General features: G+C 33.2%; 5 protein-coding genes across 5 annotated transcripts; 1 reads left to right on the forward strand and 4 right to left on the reverse strand.

The window, feature by feature from the left end:
- The first annotated feature begins 6941 nt into the window (after nt 1-6941).
- LOC140183582 (zinc finger BED domain-containing protein RICESLEEPER 3-like) lies at nt 6942-7385 on the forward strand. Its single transcript, XM_072232040.1, has one exon. It carries the CDS (start codon nt 6942-6944, stop codon nt 7383-7385), a length of 444 nt encoding a protein of 147 aa, XP_072088141.1.
- A 3101-nt stretch (nt 7386-10486) lies between these two features.
- LOC112771319 (L-type lectin-domain containing receptor kinase IX.1-like) lies at nt 10487-13470 on the reverse strand. Its single transcript, XM_025816026.2, has one exon. It carries the CDS (start codon nt 12561-12563, stop codon nt 10596-10598), a length of 1968 nt encoding a protein of 655 aa, XP_025671811.1. The 5' UTR covers nt 12564-13470; the 3' UTR covers nt 10487-10595.
- Nucleotides 13471-13649: 179 nt separating this feature from the next.
- On the reverse strand, nt 13650-15985 carry LOC112781543 (L-type lectin-domain containing receptor kinase IX.1-like). Its single transcript, XM_025824548.3, has one exon. It carries the CDS (start codon nt 15795-15797, stop codon nt 13854-13856), a length of 1944 nt encoding a protein of 647 aa, XP_025680333.3. The 5' UTR covers nt 15798-15985; the 3' UTR covers nt 13650-13853.
- An 890-nt stretch (nt 15986-16875) lies between these two features.
- LOC112791326 (L-type lectin-domain containing receptor kinase IX.1-like) lies at nt 16876-19149 on the reverse strand. The gene has a single exon (XM_025834108.3). The coding sequence runs from the start codon at nt 19001-19003 to the stop codon at nt 16994-16996; it is 2010 nt and encodes a 669-aa protein (XP_025689893.1). The 5' UTR covers nt 19004-19149; the 3' UTR covers nt 16876-16993.
- A 912-nt stretch (nt 19150-20061) lies between these two features.
- Nucleotides 20062-23628, reverse strand: LOC112791327 (oligopeptide transporter 4-like). Its single transcript, XM_025834109.3, has 3 exons — nt 23008-23628; nt 20854-21856; nt 20062-20780 (listed from the first exon to the last, which is right to left on the reverse strand). Exons 1-3 carry the CDS (start codon nt 23622-23624, stop codon nt 20166-20168), a joined length of 2235 nt encoding a protein of 744 aa, XP_025689894.1. The 5' UTR covers nt 23625-23628; the 3' UTR covers nt 20062-20165.
- Nucleotides 23629-24540: the final 912 nt, after the last annotated feature.

Here is a 24540-nt window from a genome sequence, read left to right on the forward strand (position 1 = left end):
TAACTAAATTATATAAAATACAACATAATATTCTTAAAAAATTTTTTATAACTGATCTAATGTCAAGATATTTATCATCATCTGTGGTATAATCTAATTTCACAATTATTTAAATATTATTTTTATGAAAAAATCGTATTATTTATTTTGAAAAAAATATTTACTCACTATTATAATTTAAATAGAATATAAAATAGATATTAAACTAATTTTTTTAATAATAACTCAGTCACAAATATCTATCAAGAACATGAAATTTAAGAGCATACAAAGTAAATATAATATCTACAAACTTTTACACTACTACGATAAAATGATTATCATAAGTCCTTTTAGCATAAATTAAATAGAACAACATATAATAATAAAGAAACAATCAAATCTAAAAAAAATTATAGAAGGCGTGACCGTTGGACGAGTCACGGTCGCATTGGTGTTACGACCGCCTCACACTTACCATCGTCATCTTCTCCCCATCTGTTCAAGCTTTTTTTTCATTTCTTTTTTCATTTTTTTCATTTTATGGTTACATCAAATCATAAGACTCATGTGTCAAATTATACATTTTTTCTTTTTTTAATAAAAATTAAATTGTTGGATGATCATAGTTACTTCTTCTCTTTATTAATCTCTTTCTTCTTCTATTTTAATGGTCATTTTAGTAGGTATGCGAATGGTTATTTTAAACTTTACGTAGATGATTATTTTGATTTGATTGTGTTTAGTTATATATAATTAAAATATGTTGGATGTTCAATTCATTAGGTAATCAGATGATTATTTTTATTCTTAAGTGGATGGTTAATTTTACTAAGGGTGGGTAGCGTGTGGCAAGTTAAGTAGCGAAAGTGAAGTGGGATGATTATTGACAAAGGTGGGGTGGCCGCCGGTTGAAAAAGAAGAGGGTATTGGAGTGAAATATTTTGGTAGATTAGAATTTCGGATGGTTATTTTTTTAAAATAATTAATTAGATTTTTTGAAAATTTGAAATTTGAAATTTGAAATTTGATTGAAATAACTGAATGAGAGTTTTTGAATTTAGGATAATCTGTGAAGGGATTTTTATTATTTATCCCTATTGAGCTAAATAACTAGCCAATTCTACACATTGTTAAGATTCCTCATTGTCTCCCTAGCGGGATTCTTATCAAAACTGTTTAATTTTTATTTTTATTTTTTATTTTTTTTAAATACATTATCTAAATTTATTACGTAAAACTAAGAAATATTAGTGATTTTTAAATTATTTTTACTTATACAAATTAAATAAAGAATATATTAGTGATTAACGTGTCATATACATATATTTTAAAGAGAGATTATTAGCAGAGAAACTAACTAATCTCATAAAATTAAATATCAAAAGACAAAAAAGATATTTTTTTTTGTTTGAAGATCATGTAGTCCTTCAAAAAAAATATCAGAATATTCACTCGAAATTTTCTGTTGTCTTACACTTGGATTTTTTTGTGACTCTACTTTACACTTGTGACGCGAGAGCAAGTAGAGTTAGTAGGTTAATTATATTAATTAATTGTAATAAGGGAATACAAGTCTCATATTGGTTAGAATATTAAACTTTGTGTTATGTATTAGTCCTATATTGTTCAAGTTATGAAGGTTTTTCTTTCTATCACTAGTATAAATTGTTGAGAAAACTCAACAAAGGTTTAAACAAGAACATGTTTAACAGTGAAAGCACCAAAAATAATTTTTCCACAACCTATACGATTAAATAGGCAATACCAAAGATACTCCAAGCAACAAATATAATAACATAAATTAAATAATCAGACACTAGAATTTTAACGTGAAAAAACCCCAAAAGAAGGACAAAAAACCCACGAGACATAGTCCAGAAAAATCTTCCACTATTAGAATAATGGGTACACAAACAGTCTTCCTAGTAGTACTAGGGCATCTCAACAATCAACAAAATATATTATCAAAACTGATGGAATCAACATAAATCCTCCACAAAGTGGGTATCTCAACTCAGGCAAAAGAGAAGACAATACAACTAGCAAGTTATATCTTATGTTCATCTCTACACCATGAATAACATACTAAAATTTCATAAAAAATGGAGCAAGTTTACCGGTTCAGCTTGCCCTTTTTCCCCAAATTCTTCTTCTCTTCGGCGTCGAAGCCCCTGCTTCGTTCTTCTTTCTTTCAAAAGTGAGAGTCTCTTTTTGTCTGATTTGAGATACCCACTTTGTGGAGGATTTATGTTAATTCCATCAGTTTTGATGATGTATTTTGTTGATTGTTGAGATGTCTTAGTGCTATTAGGAAGACTGTTTATGTACCCATTATTCTGATAGTGAAAAATTTTTCTGGACTAGGTCTCGTTGGATTTTTGTCCCTCTTTTGGGATTTTTTCACGTTAAAATTCTAGTGTCTGATTATTTAATTTCTGTCGTTATGTTTGCTGCTTGGAGTATCTTTGGTATTGCCTATTTAATCGCACAGGTTATGGAAAAATTATTTTTGGTGCTTCTGCTGTTAGACAGGTTCTTGTTTGAACTTTTGTTGAGTTCTCCCAACAAATTGGTATCTAGAGTTTTGGTTGTTTATCTTTGTGTTGATTAAATGGAGGAAAATACTCATGGATCAAATATGGTCAAATTGAATTCTCAAAATTACTCGATTTGGAAGACCCTCATGGAAGATATATTGTATAGCAAAGACTTGTATGATCCTGTGGAGGGGGATAAATCCAAAAGTACTAAATCTGATACTGAATAGAGGAAGCTGAATCGGAAGGCAGTTGCTTTAATTAGGCAATGACTTGACTTTGAGTAAAAGAAAGGTATTATTTTGAGGAGATTTTCTCTCCAGCTGTGAAGATGTTCTCTATTTGAGTTGTGCTTGAATTGGCAGCTAGCTTGAATTTAGAGGTTGGACAGCTTGATGTGAAGACTACATTCCTTCACGGTGACATAGATAAAGAAATTTATATGGAGCAACCAGAAAATTTTGAGGTTAAAGGAAATGAGCACCTTATATGCAAGTTGAAGAAGAGCTTATATGAGATGAAGCAAGCGCCGAAGCAGTGGTACACGAAGTTTGATTCCTCATGGAAGGTCATGGGTATAGTAAGACTTCTTCTGATCATTGTGTATATATTAAGAAATTCTCTGATCGTGATTTTGTAATTCTCTTGCTTTATGTTGATGACATGTTGATTGTTGGTCATGACACTAAAAAAATTGAAAGTCTTAAAAAAGACTTGAACAAATCCTTTACTATAAAGGATTTGGGTCCTACAAAAAAAAAAAAAAATTCTTGGCATGAGTATCACTCATGACAGGAAGAATGAAAAACTGTGATTGTCACAACAGAAGTATATTGAGAAAATTTTAGAGAGATTTAGCATGAGTAATTCTAAACCTATATTAAGCTTTCCCAACATAAATAACTCATGTATTTTTTGTTTATGAAATAGAGTTGAGTTAAATATGATAAGTTTAGTGCTTATTTTATTATAAGATCTCTATAGAGTAAGAATCTTAGTTTATATCCTTAACTTAGTCAACCAAAATGAATTTATAGTTATTTTTACTATAATAGAATTGTTAATTTCGCTAAAATTAATAACCCAAGTTACGTCTCAGTATCAACTCGAATGCTTCTAATATTTACATTACAGATTTTTTTTTTTACGATCCTTTTTATGCTTTACCTTAGATGCTTCTAGCATTTAAGAATAATCGCCATTGAGAATTTCTATGTCCATTTTGTGTGCATATAAAATAAAAAATGTGAATTACTCGTCCTATTTTCATTCGGGGGGTTTGTTATGCAAAAGATTTCAATCTTAGTTTCACACATACAAGAAGGGTGCATGTTATGCTACAGACGAGAAATGGTGAAGAACTAAATTTTGTTTATAGATAATTAAATTTCTATTTAAAAAAATGTACTATTTTATTTTTATTAATTTTTTGAAGTTGATTATATATATATATATTTTATTCTCTTCACATAATTTTTTTTTTATCATAGAATTGTCTTATGAAAAGACAAGAGAATAAAACAGTACAAGTTATGTGCTTGAAATTCTGCTTGGATGGGGGAGCATATACGCTATTGCTGTTAGTCTATTACACATCTTATTGTTAGTGATATTATGTAGCTTAACAAATACAATAACATTGAAAAACATAAAATATTTTAGATTCTTAATACAAACCTTCTATTTTCAAAATATGAATAATATTTTATTTATCAAATAATAATAATATTTTATTTTTCCATACATCGTACATATTATATCTAGTAAATATAAATTAACTAATATTAAAAAAATAAATGATGTTTTATTTTCTCTTGTTTTTATTAAACACATTATTATAACTTTATCTTCTTCATTTTTCTCTTAATTATGTTCACAATTAAAATATTTAAAGTTAATACTTTTTTAATATAATATAAAAGTTATAGTCAATGGATAATAGGTGAATATTTCTGTACTATTTCTTATTAGTCTTGAGGGATGGAGAAAATAAATCAAGTAATCGAGTTAATTCAAGTTCTGCAACTATAAAATTGATACCCAAAACCGAGTTTAAAAACCAAGTGGGCTACCCTACCCACGGGTACCATACCCGACCCGTTCGGATAGAGTAGGCTACCCGACCTGCTACGGATAGGGTAGAGTGCGATCCAAGTAGGCTTGCAGGTAGGGTACCCGCACCCCCGTATATAACATGAATTCTCAACCTTCTTCCTGTGTAGCAAGTAAATAACCATTAAACTAGTTACTTACTTTGATAATATGTTGCATTTGTTTATTTATGAAGTTACCATAAAATAAAAATTAAATAAAATAAAAATCATATAAGTGGGAGGCTGGTACTCTAGTAGCGCCGTTTCTTCCCAAGCAATAAGCCTCAGTACTTCACTGCAAGCCCCAACTCTCCTTCCTCATTCCTCCATTTCCGCCACTCTTCTTCCTTCTCTGTGCTCTTCTTGCAACGCCGCTGATTTGTGACCTTCTCTCCTCTCTACGTTACTGCACTGTGCTCTTCTTGGTATGTACTTTGCGTTTGAATTTGTGAAAATTGGGGCTTTACTGGTGGTGAATCATAAGTCTTTCATGCTAGAGTTTGGTTAGATGATGTGATTGGTAGCTGTAGGAAAGTAGCTATACCAAAAATAAGAGAGAAAAAAAGAAAAGAAAAACCAAGTTCATGTAATTATTCGTTCTTACTATTATAGTTTATGCAATATGCATGTTTATATATATGCTTTTGCATTACACCATAATTATCTGTATTATTTAGTTTTATTCAATGCTTGTTGTGTCCAACCAATTCGGTTTTATTTTTTTGGAATGTAAATACTTAAATTGATCAAATTTGTTGCTTTAGATTTACAGTTGATGTGAATGCAATATATATTGAAAAATTGTATTCTTAAATATTATCCTAAAAAAGATAATTTTACGATGAGAAAAAAATAAGTCCCTCAAATAAGTAGGGGTCGAAACTTGGCAAAAATCGATGAAAAATCAGTTTAATCACATACGATTTTTCAATATGAAGTCAGGTCATAAAAAAATTTTCAATTTTTATAAAAAGATATTATTTTTTTTAAGAAGAGAAACTTGTAATTGAAAGAAAGAGTGAAAGTAGAATGGATAAATAGTAAATTTAGTTTGATAAATTTTATGTATAAAAATTGGATTTCTAAGTTTTTTATGTATAAATGGTTTTTCTGAATCTTAATGATTTTTAGCATGCTTGAATTTTTAATATTTAATTATTTATTTTACTATTGTGTAGGCAATAATAGATAGTACCAACATGGATGTAGTGGCTTAAGAACAACAACAAGAAACTCATGTTAAAGAAACTGCTAATTTTGTTTCAGACGAGTCTGTCTTGGGTGAAAATAGCAACAAATCTTTATTGAAAAGTGTTTATTGGCAATACTTTAGTAGATATAAAGAGGGAGAAGAGTGGAAGGCAAAGTGCAACCATTGTAAGTCTGTTCTTGGTGCCAATCCAAGGAATGAGACTACAAATTTAAAGAAACATGTGCTCCATTATTATAAGAGAATAAAATTAGCAAATTCAAGACAATCAACAATTGTCGAATCTCTTCAAAGACATAGAAAGAATAGTTCAGATACTTTTATATTTGATGCATCTCACACAAGTATTGAGGTAATACCTTAAACTTTGCTTCTAGTATAAGATATGCTTTCTAATGTTTGATGTACTTGTGATATTTTTTTATCTGATATATTTATAATAATTTTAACCTTTATTTATGTTCCTGCTCCTCATTCAAGTGAAGTTCTCTAATGCATTAATGAAAGTTTTGTTGGAGTAAAATTTAGATAGAAAATTATCAACTATTACATTGGATAATTGTTCTATAAATGATACTATGATTGATGTGTTATTGGGACATCTAGACTCAAATTATTTGTTGTTAGGGGGTAAGTTATTACATATGCGTTGCTGTGCTCGTATTTTAAATCTAATTGTGAAGGATAGTTTCAATTTAGTTAAAGAAAGTTTGGAGAAAATTCGTAATAGTGTGGTATATTGAACTTCAACTAGTAAAAGACATGAAACCTTTGTGAGTTGGTGTAGTAAGTCAGGTGTTTCCTTTACCAAAAAATTATCTCTTGATTGTATGACTAGATGGAATTCCACTTATGTGATGTTAGAAACTGCATGGTTGTACAGAGATGTCTTTGCTCGACTAAAACAAAAAGACTCCAATTATAAAAGTGTGACAAGTAATGAGGAATGAGATCGAACTTGCAAAAGAAATTTGTGGTAAATTAAAGTTTTTTTATGATGTGACTCAGTTATTTTCTAGAACTCAAGTTCCAACTGCTAATATTTACTTTAATAAAGTATGTGAGATACATGTTGGATTGAAAAAATGGGACGTTTCTCCTAACCCAGTTATTAGTAGCATGGCATGTATGATGAAGAGAAAGTTTGATAAGTATTGGAAAGACATTCATTGCATTATGGGTGTTGCTGCAATTCTAGATCCTAGGTATAAGTTTGATGGGCTTGAATATAAGTTTGCTAGGGTATGTGAAGATCCTAATGAATACACAAGAAAAGTTGAGAGAATCAAACAGGCATGTTATGAGTTACTTTATGAATATCAAAAGAATACATCTAATTCAAGTAATATGTCAGTGGAATCTACACAAGAGCTTAAGGTTAATGCAGATGAAGATGATGATGTTGGTTATCAATTGTATATTAGACAAAAGAAGAAGAAAAAAAGTTTATTTGTGAAGACGAAATTTGATCACTATGTAGAGGAAGATGTTTATCCTTTAACTCCTGATTTTGATATATTAGCTTGGTGGAAGGTAAATGGAGTTAGGTTTCCTACTCTTTAGAAAATTGCAAGAGACATATTTGTCATTCTTGTGTCTACTGTTGCTTCCGAGTATTCTTTTAGCACAAGTGGCCGTATAATTGCTACTCATCGTGGTAGTCTTCATGAAGGTACGGTAGAAGCTCTTATGTGCAATCAAAATTGGTTGTGGGCAGAATATTATAAAAGAGGTTATTTATGTTTTCAAGTTATTTTTTAATTTGTTTAGAAATTATAATTGTGTTAAAATTATATATAATAAAATTGTTGTATTTAATTTTTAGGTGAAAAATTTGATTATCAAACTGCTAATGAAGATGATGATGCATTTTTTGAAGTGACGGAAGAATAATATTGCAAGAACTTGGAATTAAAAGAAATGTTTGAAGACATTTATTTTTGTTTGTGTTATTTTAATTTTATTAACAACTTGATAATTATGTTATTTGTAATTTTATGTTGGATTTGTTTAGAACTTTATTGTTTTTAATTTTAATTTAAATTTAGTTTTTTATTTTATTAATATAACAATATGTATGTTTATAATTTTAGGTTGAATTTCTTTAAAATTTTATTATCTTTTATTTTAATATGAATTTAGTTGTTTATTTTTTTATTTTATTAATATGTATAAAATTTAGAATGATTGAGTTTTATATTTATTTTTTAAAAAATTGATACTTCTGCAGGTAGGATAAGATAAGATAGGATTTTGTAATTAAGGATGCGAGTAGGGTTCGAATCGAGAGATTCTCAACCCGCAGGTAGAGTATAATAGAGTTTTATTGAGATTTTTTACACGTAGATAGATTTAGGATATGGTCCAAACCTTATCTTACCAACCTTACTAGTACTCTATTTGATAAAGTGTACTGGATAAAATATGAATCATGTACCAAATGTACTTTGACATAACAAAAGTACAGATTTTACGGATAACATATTCTTTAAACAAGAAAAAAATTCATTTTAGATAAAATTATTAGAAAATTTTCACATGTTCCATCCCCTGTACTGAAATACTGCTATGCCATGTACGAAACGGTAGCTGGTAAAACATTTGTTATGCAGCAAATAATGCAATACCTAAAATATCCTTAGAACAATGTGTAAAAAAACTGAATAGCACTGAGTCTATTGACACAGCATTGACCATCGGCTTTGTTGTTTTATGTTGATACTTGATAGAGTTTCAACTTTCAAGGCAACCCGCGCTATACATGGCTTGCAGCTAATGGGCTAATTTATCTAGTAACTATGCAAACATTTCTACTAATTAACAAATGGATATGCATATATTAAAATGTCATGTTTTTCTTACATCAATTTGCATACATTTAACCATTTTATTTAATCTCTTTACTTATAAAAAGTTTAACATAATTTATAATTCATTAAATTTTTATATTTCTTATTTTAAATAAAATTTTAAATAAAAATTTTCATTAATTTAGTCAACTTCTTTTTCTAATAAAATTCTTTTTTATATCTAAATTTTTTTATTTTATCTTCATTTACATTTTTTATTTTTAATTTTTTTTGTCTAAAAGTTATTTGATATTTAATATTCCTTTTTTCAAAATAAGTATCTATTTTTTTAAATTTTATTAAAAAGTTAGTATATATATCTAAATAAAATAAATATTTGAATACATTATTTTTTTAAATGAATCTAAGAGATTAAAAAGCAATCATTTTGGCATATAAGAATGATTGTATATTTTTTCAAAAATACAATATCACGAGTCAATACTTTATATATAATTAATGAGATTATCCTAACTTCAAAAATAGTCTGAATTCTTTTTATTAATGCATGCATGATACTAAAATTTTAAATATATTAGATTATATAAATATCATAATATTAATTTTAGAAGTAATTTTTATTTTAAAAATTTTAATTTCAAATTGCTTACCTGCTGGTTATATAATGTATATTTTACAAGGGACAATTATTTATGAAATTAACAAGACTTTATTACTAGCAAATGAACCCATAACTCTATAGCTATGTGCAACTATTTAATGTTATTTATGTATGTATGTCTTTTCCTTTATTGTACGAAAATGCTTTCATTTATTATGTATATGTTTCGGGTTTATTAATATTTAAATATAGTAAGAAAAGTATGAATTTAAATACAAATATAAAACACAATTTTTTGAACTTATATTTTTTATTTTTAAAATTAATTTAATTGTACAATTGCAGATTAGATCGGATCGAATCAGATCAGATCTCGAAAATATTCGTAAAATATAAAAAATATTTTAAAAACTTATTTTGATTAAAAAATATCAATAAAATTTATTTTTTTATTTTTTTTAATTTATTTATTCTTAAAATATTATTAAACATATTTTTTTAAATAATAAAAATAAAATAATACAACATATATGATAATTATTAGTTGAAATAAAACATAAAAAAATATTTATTTTATTTATTTTTTTGGATCCACAGATATGCGAATTCCTACTTTATCTATATACATACATGTATAATTGATAGTCATTTTAAAATATAGAAATAATTATTAAAAAATATTAATATATATTTTTTAGATTTATAATATATTTTTTAATATGACTAAAGATCACTAAATAATATTTATCAAAACTGAATATTAATTAATTGTTCAAATTATCAAATATTTTTTTATTTTTATACTAGTTGCATATTTATTTTTGTTGGTTTTAATATATGAAAGGGTTATTAGAAAAGCGTGACTTCAAACTTAGTTTCAGCTTACTCTAGTACTCTACAACATATTATGGCTTGAAAAAGAAAAGGCTAAAAATTTGCAACGCAAATACAAGTTGCGCAAACATGGAATTTTGAACCAATTCAAACTGGAGAAAGAAAAGACCGGTTGCATATGCTTGGTGAACTTTTCAAATTGCATGCTTACAATAGTTTTGTTAACTCAATCTGAACCATATAAATTATTTAATATAAATCTTAATGGCTAAAAGAATTGAAATACCAGTATGCCAGAAAAGTACAATGATATACTTGAAAACCTTCCAAAATTATTATCACCAAATCAAGTAAACAATATATATATATATATAGGATTTGAAAAATATATATTGATAACAATATGAATCATGTACAGAAACTGAAGTCAGAAAATACACTAAGGTTAGCTAATTGCATAAGGTGAAGGTTCCAAAACTTGATAAAAATCAAAGTACTGATAACATACTAGTGAGTTCCAACTAACTTTTAGGTACCAGAGAATGAAGAAACAGCAGTTAAAAAGACTTCATTTGTGGTTGAGGGGAGATAGGGTAGAAGAGGCATTCTTTCTGGAAGAATGGGTAAAGGAGCATCAAAGTTAAGCACTTTCATCACTTGCCTTACAGAGGGCCTGCATCTGCAATCTGGATGAGCACACCAAAGACCAACAACAAGCATACATTCCATTTGTTGATCATCAAATGCAACACATAGATTTGGATCTGCTGCTGCTGTGATGTTTCTCAACCCATACAGCTCCCAAACCCACTCTACCAATGAAACTTGAGTCACACGACCCTCCAATTCTATGTGGTGCATAACCTTTTTGCCACTTGCTATCTCCAACAAAACCACCCCAAAACTGTATATATCAGATTCCTTTCGAACTTTTCCTGTTTTCATGTATTCTGGTGCCATGTAACCAAGTGTGCCAGCAGTCACTGTGGTCCTTGAACCTTTCTCATGATCCACAAGCCTGGCCAATCCAAAATCCCCAAGTTTAGCATTGAAATCTGAGTCCAACATTATGTTGCTTGATTTAATGTCCCTGTGAAGCACACACTTTTCCCACCCTTCTTGCAGATATAGCAATGCCGATGCCAACCCCAAAGCTATGTTGTACCTTACTTGCCAAGACAAGAAGCCTACTCCGTGGAAAAGAAAAGAATCCAAGCTTCCATTCGGCATGTACTCATATATCAGGACGAAGTCATTCTTCTTGTGACACCAACCAGTAAGTCTCACCAAATTCCTGTGTCTCAATTGGCTAATGATCTTCACTTCAGCTGCATATTCCTTTAATCCCTGCTTTGAATCTGCTGATATCTTCTTTACAGCAGCATAAGAGTCTGTATCTTTGAAATATCCTTTATACACAGCACCAAAACCGCCTCTTCCAAGTTTCTTCGCCTCTTGGAAGTTATCCGTTGCGCACACCAATCTGTCATAGCTGATCCTCTGTGGTCCAGTGCCCGTTTGGAATTCATGATCCATCAGATCAAACGCCGATTCAGGATTTCTTTTCCCTCCCCTCTGTATCAAAATCAGGAGTAGGACTAATATCAAAACAAATAAACATAGAAAGAAACCAATCCCTATTTCTAGTGCTTTCTCCAAATGTGCCTTGTAAGGAAAGGAACCGGCCGCATTACTCGGCACATGTAAGGTTGAACTGAATGACCATGACAACAAGCTATATCCCACAGTATAATTTTTTTCTGCAACTGCAGCTGATATGCCAATAGTAACAGGATCTTGTATGAACTCATCGAGATCCAAAGGAAACGAAAATTGCTTCTTTACAGGTCCATTGAGGGAGCTTGCAGTGAAGAAAGCATCTAGACGCTTGGTTCCAGAGTTGTAGTCAATACTACAATTGAACACTTTATTTCTCTCTGAAAAATCTACCAACCATGTCTCAGAGAGGCTGGAAACAACAGAATTGAGATCTAGTCCTACATGCGGGGATGGACCACTTGGATCCCATGCATTTGAGAATGTGTCAAACTCCAGAGCCACAAAAGAGTAACCACTTGGGAGATGGTGGTAACCCTTGGCAAGGCCGAGGCCTCCGCCGTCTATATGGTCTTGGATCGGGAGTTTCGGGCTTGCTATGTAGAATGCCAAACCATCTCCAGGATAGGTGGGATCCTCTGTGAAAACTAGAAAGGAGAAGTTTGTGGTGAAGTCGTATCTTGAATTATTTACCTTAAGATGTGTTCCCTTTGTTATCACTCTTCCGAATCCTGAAGCATTCTTTTTGCTTCCTGCGAGTTCGATAACGTTAGAAGATTGTGCGTGACTAGCATCACCTTGCAGGGTTAGTTCATCAGCACAATGACTTTGGGTGAAGTTGGTGCAGTTAAAAGATAATAGAGTCTGAGCATTTGCAATTACAGGAATTATTATTATTATACGCAGCAATGCAACGCACTGGAAATCACAATCAGCCATTGCTAATTAATAATTGAGAGTCCGCTTTGAAATTTGGTTGGAGCCTATAACACACTTTCATGTGTATATACACATTGGGCTGAAACGGCTAAATGTTCGGATTGAACATGATACAAGAATTAGAGATTAGAAACACGCTTAGATTTGCTCGCTAACGGAAATAAACTAGATGAGGGCAATAGCATTGTTTCCGTAATCTTCAGGAACAAAGAAATATATACTACATTCCAAAAAGAGACACTTGCATGTTGCATCTACTCTACTATTTAATGTGTAACTTTTTGATAGTATGTAATTTCTTGGAACTAATAATTATTGTGTTCGTGCCGCCTTTTGTAGATATGGATGATTCTCTTTTTGTCTGAGAGATCGATGGTTTCATTTCAACTTCCAACAAGTATTGCTATATGACAGTTGACAGATAGGGGAATTTAAGTCAACAAAGGTAATGGCTCTAATCTCGAGTTTTTAACACCCATGAACCCTTTTAAGAGCAGAAAACGAATTCAATTAAATATTAAAATCATATTTCTTTAGAACATTTTGCTTTTTTAAATATTTCTTAACTCAAAATTGTTCACTATGAAAATAAAGAATATTTTAATGTTAAATTGTTTTAATAGCATTATTCATTTATTTGTACATTAAATGCCAACTAGCTATACCTCAAATGGCATAATCTCCCCATACTCACTTAGAGGTTAGATTTAAGTCTCACTCCTAACTTAAAAAAAAAAAAAAAATAGCAACTGCATTATGTGTAAACAAAAAATTACTTAAATTTATTTCAATAACATTATTCAAAAATTGAGTGAATTTTATCCCGACTCTACTAAATATATGAAATATAGTTTTCATGATACTAATAAATATGAAAAATCTAATCATTTCTAATTAGATCAATAATAGAATATTTCATAATATATTTGTATATAAATACATGTGTTATTTAACTCATTTTTAATATATATTTTATATTTTAGCATATATTTTATATTAGTAGCTGATTTTAGTATATATCTAACATAGTTGATTCATTATATACTCATCATTCTATCAGTATAACATGGAGTAAAGTTTTTGTGAAATCCACATTCAATCTTATAGTTACAACAAACAAGTAAATAAACATAAAGTGAGTTATCTAAACCTTTCTCTTTAATCTATATCACAGCCTAAAAGGAAAAAAAAAAAATAAAAAGACAAAAACTGAAGAGATATATAGATTATAGACAGCTAACAAGTTGTGAAGCATACACAACTTCCTAAAATTATTGTCTTGGACATCCTTCAGTTATCTATATAGCAATTCTGGATTGATATAGCAGTAAAAAAGACCTCATTTGTTGATAGAGGAAGATAGGGTGGTAGAATAGGCATCCTTTGTGGAAGAATGGGTAAAGGAGCATCAAAGTTAAGAACCTTCAACACTTGCCTTATAGAAGGCCTGCATTGGCAATCTGGATGAGCACACCAAAGACCAACAACAAGCATACATTCCATTTGTTGAACATCAAATGCAACACATAGATTTGGATCTGCTGCTGCTGTGATGCTTCTCAACCCATACAGCTCCCAAACCCACTCTACCAATGAAACTTGAGTCACACGACCCTCCATCTCTATGTGATGAATAGCCTTTTTGCCGCATGCTATCTCCAACAAAACAACCCCAAAACTGTATATATCAGATTCCTTCCCAACTTTTCCTGTTTTCATGTATTCTGGTGCTATGTAACCAAGTGTGCCAGCAGTCACTGTGGTCCTTGAACCTTTCTCATGATTCACAAGCCTGGCCAATCCAAAATCCCCAAGCTTAGCATTGAAATCTGAGTCCAACATTATGTTGCTTGATTTAATGTCCCTGTGAAGCACACACTGTTCCCACCCTTCTTGCAAATACAGCAATGCTGATGCCAATCCCAAAGCTATGCTGTACCTTACCTGCCAAGACAAGAAGCCTACTCCGTCGAAAAGACAAGAATCCAAGCTTCCATTTGGCATGTATTCATATATCAGGATGAAGTCATTCTTCTTGTGACACCAACCAGTAAGTCTAACCAAATTCCTGTGTCTCAATTGGCTGATGATCTTCACTTCAGCTGCATATTCCTTTATCCCTTGCCTTGAATCTGCTGATATCTTCTTTACAGCAGCATAAGAGTCTGTATCTTTGAAATATCCTTTATAAACACCACCAAAGCCGCCTTTTCCGAGCTTCTTCGCCTCTTCAAAGTTATTTGTGGCAGACACCAATATGTTGTAACTGATCCTCTGAGGTCCAGTTTGGAATTCATGATCCATAGGATCGAGTTCATGTTTTCTTCTTCCTCTCTTGCGTATGAAATCCAAGACCAGGACCAACACTAACAAACTCAAAAACCAAGCAGTGCCAATTTCTAGTCCTTGCTTCAATTTCTCCCGTTTTCTGTTGTCATCACCGGCATTACTTGGTGTTGATAACTTTGCAATGAATGACCATGAAAGCAGTCTAAATTGAACAGTATAATTCTGTGTTGAAGCTGAAATGCCAAGAGTAACAGGATCTTTTAAGTAATCAGTGAGATCCAAGTGGCTTGAAAGGTTTTTTGGTACAGGGCCATTGAAGGATCCTCCGGTGAAGTAAACGTCGAGACGCCTGCTTCCGGCGCTGTATACGACACTGCAGTTGTAAACATTGGTTATGTCTGAGAAATCTGCAGGCCATTTGCTGTACTTGGTGGAAATCATAGAATTGATATCTATTCCCACATGTGGCTCTGGGCCTATTGGGTCCCAAGGATCTGAGTTAGTGTCAAACTCCACAGCCACAAAAGAGTACTCATCTGGGTGAGGGTGACAAGGTTGCACAAGACCAAGCCCTCCACCGTTCATACCATGTTTCTTAATTGGCAGCATATGGCTTGCTATGAAGAATGCCAAACCTTCTCCATGGTAGGTCTTGTTTGAGATAACAACAAAGGTAAAATTGGTAGTGAAGTCATATCTTTGTTCTGAATTGTTTTTCATAAGATGCATAGGCTTGGTTGTGATTCTTCCTAATCCCTTGGCATTATCTGTTTTTCCTGTGAGTTGGATATGATCAAAAGACTGTGAGTAAGTTGCATCTCCATCTGGGTTTAGTTCAGGAGATTGAGCTGGGTTGAAGTTTTTGTTGAAATTAAAAGATCGTATCTGAGCATTTGCAACATGCATTATTATTACTATTACAAGCAGCACAACAAAATTAACCATTGTAAAGTTGTGTTAGGTAACTGAAACAGGATAAAATAAAAACAATATAAAAAATATAAGGACTTATTGGAGATAGGGAAATAAGGACAGAGACAGTGAAACACTACTTCTGGTACATTTTTATTCTAAGACATTTTTGTTGGAGTCTATAGCACAGTTTCCTGTTTATATACACACACAGCAACTAATTTAACATTGCCATTACATTGTGATGAATGTACCTCTGCTGTAAAAAAGAAATACTGTCCAGCTTCTTTGTTCGGAGACATATATGTTATAAACTTATATTGACAAAAATCATATACAAGCTTAGATTTTCACGGTAGCGGAAATATACTAATATAGATAAGAAAACATTAGCTTAGATTTCTACAGCAACTGAACTACCCTTAGTTTTTAAATTTCATTCGTAACAAATATATATAATTTTATTTGTAACCAATAGTTAGTCAGTACCTTATTTGTATACTATTAAGATTTTATAATCTAGTATTTAAAAGTGAAATTTAGTATTTAAGATAGAATGTTAGTAAGTGTTGGCAAAAAATAATAAATTTTATCAGTCATGTAGTATTACTAAGTGAATTATTAAACTTATTAATAATACAGAATGAAAAAGACAAATTATTTTTTAAAAATAATTATAAACAACATACGTTTTAGCTTTTTATTAAAGTTAAGGAAACCAATTTGTAATTTTTCCCATGATATAAAATTGAAAGTGTTACAACATTTAAAAAAAAAAAAAAAAATTATGCCGCATCTCTCTTGACCAAAATAATGAACTCTAACCGAATCAGTAATCAAAGTGCTGAATAGTGAATACTGATAGGGTAGCAGAAGCATCAAAACTATTTAGCATGCAGATTGCTTAGCGTTTGTGAGAGTTGAATTTGAATGTTCCTCTTCTGTTAAAAATGGGCAATATCCATCACAAACGGCAATATTCGGATCCTTGTCCTGTTATGACAAACTTGGCTAGCAACAATGTGCAAAAGCATTGTTCATTTGTCATTTTAGGAATAAAGAAATCAATAAACGCTTTGTGAGATACATACATTTATTTGAATGAGCTGACTTTTTTAACTGTATTTTCTTGTTACTTAGTACCACCAGAGATACTGTGCAGTCTCTAGATAAAGACAAATTTGTGTTAAGACTTTTGATCATACAAAAGATGCTAGTTAAACAACTCACTAGTCACCCATGCAATATTCCGTTGTCTCAATTGCAAAGTGAGGTGAAATTGAACGAAAGATTGCTCTTATATCTGGAGGAAGATATGTTGGCACTGGCATCTTTTCTGGGAGAATTGGTAAAGGAGCTTCAAATTGAAGAACTTGGATGACTTGCCGTATGCATGGCCTGAATTTGTAATCTGGATGAACACACCAAAGTCCAACACCAAGCACGCGCTCCATTTGATTCTCATCAAATTCTCCACATAGCTTTGGGTCCACTGCTTCAAGCAACTTTCCCGTTCCATATAGCTCCCAAACCCACTCAACAACAGTTATTATGTCCTCCTTGTTAGAATCTAGCCCAATAATTGGTTTCTTTCCACTTGCAATCTCCAATAGCACAACTCCAAAGCTGTATATATCAGCTTCTTTGGTAGCCTTTCCTGAAGTAGCATATTCTGGTGCAATGTAGCCTCTTGTTCCCGCGATTAGCGTGGTTCGTGAACCTTTCTCATGATCCACTAGCCTCGCCAGACCGAAATCACCAAGCTTTGCATTGAAGCATGAATCCAACATTATGTTGCTTGGTTTGATGTCCCTGTGAATCACACATTGTTCCCATTCTTCTTGTAGGTAAAGCAATGCTGAAGCCAGGCTCAGAGCTATGTTGTACCTTGTTGGCCAAGTCAAGAGGCTTTTTCCGCCATATAAATGTGAATCTAAGCTTCCATTTGGCATGAACTCATATATGAGGAGTAGATCATTCTTCCTGTGGCACCAACCTATGAGTTGTACTAGATTTCTGTGTCTCAGCTGGCTAATGATCTTCACTTCAGTTGCATATTCCTTTATCCCTTGGCTAGACTCTCTTGAAATCTTCTTGATGGCAACATTGGTGTTTGAGTTCTTCAGATAACCTTTGTACACGCTGCCAAAACCACCTTGACCAAGCTTATTCGGATCTGAAAATTTGTTAGTTGCACTTCGAAGTTCATTGTAGCCAAACCTCTTTGGTCCAGAGCCCTTTTGGAATTCATCATCCATGGTCAGATCAAAAGTTAAGTCCTCTTTTTTCCCTCTACTTTTCTTCCACAATATTAAAGCACAAACTAACAAACTAAGAATCAAGGCTGCACCAATTCCAATCCCCACCAACAGTCTTAACTTGTTCCCCTTTTCAGAATCAGGACTAGGAGTTGGTGATGCTGCCGGTGCTGTCATCGGATTTCTGACATTCTCAAGAATATCCAAACTTGAACTGAATGACCAAGACTTGAGAGTATTCACCTCAAACAACCTCCCTGTTGCAGCAGAGAAGCCAACAATAACGCGCTCCGGCAAGTGGTCTCTCAGATCAACCTTGTATGAGACATAATCCTCTGATGAAGAATTATCAGTGTACTGAGTGAATGAAACGCTTAAATTAAGAGTGGTTGAATTGTACTTAATGCTACAATTATATACTCTCCATTTCATAATATCCACCAACCATGTCTTACTTATATTAGATTTCATGGAGTTGAAATTCAAGCCTACATGATTACCTTGAGGGTCCCATGGATTGTGGAAGGTGTCAAACTCCACGGCGACGAATGAATGCTGAGTTGAATTCAGTACTCTGTTGCCATCTACAAGGCCAAGGCCACCACCTTGTCTAACATGATGCAGAAGTGGGAGATTTGGATCAGCCAAGAAGAAAGCCATTCCATCTCCATAACTAGACTCTTCTGAGTAAATAACAAAGGAAAATGTGGTAATGAAGTCAGTGAGCTGACCAGAATTCTTGTCCCAAATCTGAATCAGTGATTTGCTGGTGACACGGCCAACGCTGTAGTTGTTGTTTTGGTCCATGCTGTTCAAGGTGATTTGGATAGCTTCTCTTACAACAGCAGCATCTTCTTCTACATTAACATTACCATCCTTAAAGCTTGTGAAGTTAAATGAAAGTGGATTCGCAAAAGGGGCCATTTGGAGAAAGAAAATTATCAACAGGAGAGATGGTACATGAATATGCCATGAAGCCATCTTAAAGTGAGAAATATCAGTTCAATTTTCCTTATATGAAGGGGGAGGGACAAGCCAATCTTAAAGCTTGGAAGTGATGTCATTCCAAAATACTCATTATTGCATTGTATATCTTTGTTTTGGATTTTCTGTTTGTCAGGAACGGCCTTCACTAACTAGTAACTACAACAATTTTGTTCTTTAAGATATGGATATTTCTTTTAACTGCAATTGCGACCGTTTCAATTTTTTTTTTTTTTTTTATCTTTTTCCTGCCATTTAAAACTATCATACCGGTGTACGTGTGAATACCTAACTTGCTGGAATTTACTCTCCAGCTCTTATTGAAAATAATATACAAAACTCAAGTTATAGCTCATGCCGGCAGCATCATTATGATTTCAATTTTCAACCAATCGTTACTTGGGGCATGAGTAATAAAGGATAAAAAGACAAAGCATGTTATCAAACGGTGTCGTGTAGTAGTGCGAAGCCACAGGAAATTAGGGTGACCCTTGTAATTAATTTCAAAGCTTAGAATTTAGAAAGATGGTGGTGGGGGCAATCATGGGCGTTTGATTCTCTATTAGACTTCCATCTTCTATTCCTTTATTTTGTATCCAAATCAAAATAAAATACATACAAAATGTTTAAAAACCAAAATGATCTTAATTGGTTATCATACCATGGACGAATTTAAAAGATGCATGATTGTTGCATTTTTGTTCTCTTGTTTTCACTGCCTTTCAATGCACACTCGAGTGCCGAATAGAAGGATGATTGAGATCAAGACAGCTTTCAATTTGCAAATAAGGACAAGTTTCTGCTGTTTTTGCAGATGCTATTTATTTTTCTTTCGGAATCACATTTGTTTAGTAGCTTTTCACCATAGGTAGAGGTAGGTGGTCCATTTTTATGTCAAGGTAAAACCAGTTTAAAAAATCGACACAATGTTAATGGCAATAATATTCCGCCCCGTCATATGTTGCCAATTTCCAGCTTTCTAACCATTAACATTAGGCCACTATTTATTTAATATATACATCTTTAGTTGTGTCCGCAATAATATTACAGCCGCACAAACAGAGTTAAAAAACATAATCCATAATTTAAATAGAAACTATGCAAACTAAAAAGCAGGTCCTAATGGAAACTGAGAGGGTGATTTGTTTGAGTGATGAAATTAAAAGACAGGGCAACCATCAACGACTATGCCCTTAGCAGTGGGACAAATTGCCAAGTCACAGTGCTCCCCACCAGTTCCCCACCAATCCAATTTCCTATTCTCCATGTTGAGAGCAAAGTAAAGCAGCACAGTCATAAAGGCAACCCCGGCATCAAGCGCTGCTGATAGAACATAGTTGTACCTCTGCCACCACTTCTTCCTGTAACGGAACACAAAGAAGTTGAACACCGTTCCAACCAAAACCCATGCATTGTAGTTGACTGGCGTGGCTGGTGGCATCATCCCCGTTGCCCCAAGGAGAACTGGGAGGTTGATCAAGGGAATCCATGACTGCTTGGGGAATGCCTTGTGCAATAACCAAACTATGACGGGGCCAATTGCACCTCCAAGGAAGAACCAATTCATTGCAAAGTATTCTGCTTTGGAACCGAATATCTTCTTAGGTCCAACTAGACCCCAAATAACTGATGCATCAAAGAAAACCTTGTCACCGGGACATGTCCAGGGACTGTCTTTGGGAAGTAGATCCTTGTGACATATGTTCTCAACAGAAGTTAGCAACCACCATGCCACACCAATGTTGATGGTTCCAGCAAGAACTGTTCCAATGAACTATACAGAGTTTTCACAAGTCAGTGAAAAGAAAAGAAATAATGACAAAAGTAGTGTATGTATGCATACATACCTGAACTAAGAACATTGATCTCGGAGGGATTTTCATGTAGTGGCCAAGCTTGAAATCACTAAGGAAGGAGACTGCTTGAGACATGCTTATGTAACCGTATGTTTTGAAGCACACATTTGCTATTGGTCTTCCGGGGTAAATGAGTCCAAAGATATACTCAGTAATGATATTCAACCCGGGTGTCTGGTTTGTGGTGGCAGTAATGATGCTGATTGGGAGAGTAAAAGCAAAGGCTAAGGCACATGCAAACACAAGTCCCCACCAGGGCATCTGAACCTGTTCTTTCCCTAAGATGCATAGTAAGAGAGAAGCCACAAGCGTTACGAACAGCATCACATAAAACCACCAAGATGGTATGTCTTTGTATTTCTTCATCAGTTTCGTGTGGATATCTTCTTTGCCTTTGCTTGAAGCACGATACCGCTCCATAATCTCCCTTCCGTAGAAGCAAATGACATGGGTAATGGTGGCGGCAATGGTGGCAAATCCAAAACCGTAAGTAAGAGAAAAGAAGACGCTAAGATGAATTGGACCCATCTTGAGATACTTTTCAACATCCAATTCAAATTTGTTATTTACAATGGAGCGTATATCGTATTCTTGGCCCTGTGCTGTGAACAAGGAGGAGGAGAAAATGGGGAACTTATTTGCACCATACACGTTGAAGCCCCAATAAGCAATAGGGATGACGGCATAGACGATTAGTGCATAGCCCACAAAGACGTTGACAATGGCGAAGAATGGTGAAACGAGAGGGCTGAACAAGAAGGAGGCAACGGCGGACCAGTCGAGAGTGAGGGCTCCCAAACCCAAACCGTTCATGCCTGAGCCAATCTGTTGAGCGGTGACTGACTTGGAGAACACCCAGCAGAGCCATGAAATGCTTGTGAGGGTCTGAAACAAGTATCCAGGGAGCACGGCCCATGAGAAGCTGCAGAGTAGGGCAATGAAGAAGAACTTTGCCCTTGAAATTCTGCGCCCATCTTCTTTCTCATGCAGAGCTCTGCGTTAGTTTAATCATGTGTCACTGACAATGTGTCAGTAACCACATCACAATATAAAAAGAGCAATGCTAGGGAGCCAGCAATTTTTGTGATTGTTAGCCATCAATTAGCTATCAATGATGATTTGATGGTGTAAGATTGATGTGAAATTTCATCCAATGGCTCACCTTCCTCTGCTGATTATGGCCAAAATTCAATAAAACTGCTGGTCCCCTAGACTTTTCCATATAAAAATTCTTTTTATAATGTTAAGTGTATAGAAATTAAATTTATCTATAAAATAACCAAAAAAATAGAAGAAATGATATACTAACTCATAGTTTGTGTACTTTTTTATGTACACACTAATTCATATAAAAAATGTGTACTTTTATGAATTAGTAGATGACTATCCAAATATATTATCCTAAAATATAATTTTTTTTCCAAACAAATGTAGCAGATGTTTATATATATGTGACTATTATTATTATCTATAAAAGAAAATTTATAATTGAAAAGTATTTCACACATAAATTTTTTGTAACCAAATTTAACTAAATTGAATAATAAAATTTGGTAAGTGAGTGAGTGAGAGTAAAAAAAATTATTTTTGTTAATAGTAGACCAAATTAATTAGACTTAGTTGACAAAAAAATGTTTATTGTAGCATTATTTTTATAATTTTAATTTCATATTATTTTAAAATATATCATGTTAATCTTTAAAACTTATATTTGTTATTATTTTATTCTTTTCTTGATTATATATATAGGAATCACTTAAATAAATTCTAAAAAAATTATTGGAAGTTCTAGCTTATTCGCCTAATTATCCTCTTACTTTTAAAATTTCTACTCATATCCATTCTCGCAATAAATACCAAAGATAATTATATTTGATGAATTTATTTTTTTTATAATACAGGAACAGATATTTTTATTTCAATTAATTTAATTAATTTATTTATATTTTATAATATTATGAGTTGAGACCAATTTTATTTCATCAAAAACCAATTTTATTTGAATAAATTCAAATTTCAGTGTTAATGAAAATGTACCAGTACCAGTGAAGAGTAGAGGAGTTTAGGGTTTTGAAAGTGGATTGGAAAGAAAGTATAATCCATTAATGCTAGCTAAGAGAAATTGTGAATGAAAGAGATAGGTACCGGAAAAGAGAAACTTGGACAAGGTTGCCGGGCCACCACATATGGGCTGGCTCCACCACGTACTTCCTCAGCAACCCTGCCCACCCGTATCCTAACACCTGAGTAGTGATGATCAGCAGCCATGCAACCACGAACGAGATCGACCTTCCGTAGAACGCCTTGATGATGTTCACGATCCCCACCGCGTACGGCGACCCCGACCCGAAGGCGGTGCCGGCGTTCGCAAATATGGTAATCAGCACGTGCTCCTTCATGTTGAAAGGTCCCGGATTCAAGGAGAATTTCTTTGACCCTATCCCGAACTTCGTGGTGGGGAGGACTCTGGCCATGAATCGCCCTATCGGCAGTGTGGCCACCTGCACCGTGATCTGCGTAATGACGAGGGGCTCCGCCCTGTAGGCGAAAAACTGGTTCAGGAAGGAGAGGAGGCAGCAAGAGATAAGCCCCAGGAACCACATGCGGAAGGTCCAAACGGGTTGGGTTGGGTCGTCCGTGTTGGCCACAGTGAGTCTCACTTCCTCAATCGGAGAAACTTCTTCTTCATCTTGTTTCAGTTCCTTGTCTGATTTCGACATCTCTGGGTCTGTTTTGACGTTCTTCATGGTCTCTGAAGCCATAATGTGCGTCACACCTTCTGATTTGAGCTGCACTGAAGGAGTGTATAAGATGTATACTCATTCAGTGACATATATACGAGAGATAGTCCAACAAAGTCAACATTGGGTCGCATTACAGCCCACTAATAAGAATTATATCTAATTAATTTAAATTTTAAATTATTGTTTACGTTAGTTTGAAAAAAAAACGTTCTGTATACTTTTTCTTATTAAAAATTTATTTGACTTTGATCTCGTTGAGATAAAAACAGATCAGATCAAATTTTTACGATTTTTTTATCAATAAAAGAAAAGATAACTATCGACTTAAACATTTTACTAATTTGGATCATCATTATCAATATATATCATTTGTTACGTATATATAAATAATTACTTATATATTTAAATATAAAATATATATTAAAACAAATTAAATAATACATATTTATGATTAAATAATAATTAATTTTTTTGTATTATATAATATTTTAATATAATTAATATTATTCTCGCAACAAACATGTTTGGATTAAACTATTTCTAAAACCAATTAATAAAAGAAAGTTAGTTTTTTTAAATAGTATAAAAAATAAAAGATATTGTTTCGACCCGACCCAACTGGTATTATGCTTCGAATTGGGCGACCGATCCAACGGGTACGTCTAACCCGAACTAGCAAGCCAACCTGACACCTCCACCACTTCAGCTAAGCGCCTGACAACTGGGAGAAAGGAAACTTTTTGAAAGGCGGGTCTGTTACTTTGGGACCCGCCCTAGGTACCGGGTATATAGGGGGAGGGCCCTATCCTTCCTCGAGGTACGTCACTATTCCTCACTTTACTGCTATTGGCACCGATTCTAACTTGAGTGTCGGAGTCCTTTTTGCAGGTGGCTCCCCTTTTTCTAATACCACATATTGGGAGGTTGCGCGGAC

Source organism: Arachis hypogaea, chromosome 3 (assembly GCF_003086295.3).
Source record: "Arachis hypogaea cultivar Tifrunner chromosome 3, arahy.Tifrunner.gnm2.J5K5, whole genome shotgun sequence".
Lineage (NCBI taxonomy): Eukaryota > Viridiplantae > Streptophyta > Magnoliopsida > Fabales > Fabaceae > Arachis > Arachis hypogaea.

Excerpts from the sequence above, each read along its gene's own strand:
- LOC112791327 (XM_025834109.3), bottom strand. The coding sequence starts at position 23,624 with ATGGCTTCAGAGACCATGAAGAACGTCAAAACAGACCCAGAGATGTCG. Across the intron at positions 21,857-23,007 it reads GTCCAAGTTTCTCTTTTCCG|AGCTCTGCATGAGAAAGAAG; the intron begins GTACCTATCTCT and ends AAACTAACGCAG. Across the intron at positions 20,781-20,853 it reads GATCAATGTTCTTAGTTCAG|TTCATTGGAACAGTTCTTGC; the intron begins GTATGTATGCAT and ends AACTCTGTATAG.
- LOC140183582 (XM_072232040.1), top strand. The coding sequence starts at position 6,942 with ATGGCATGTATGATGAAGAGAAAGTTTGATAAGTATTGGAAAGACATT.
- LOC112771319 (XM_025816026.2), bottom strand. The coding sequence starts at position 12,563 with ATGGCTGATTGTGATTTCCAGTGCGTTGCATTGCTGCGTATAATAATA.
- LOC112791326 (XM_025834108.3), bottom strand. The coding sequence starts at position 19,003 with ATGGCTTCATGGCATATTCATGTACCATCTCTCCTGTTGATAATTTTC.
- LOC112781543 (XM_025824548.3), bottom strand. The coding sequence starts at position 15,797 with ATGGTTAATTTTGTTGTGCTGCTTGTAATAGTAATAATAATGCATGTT.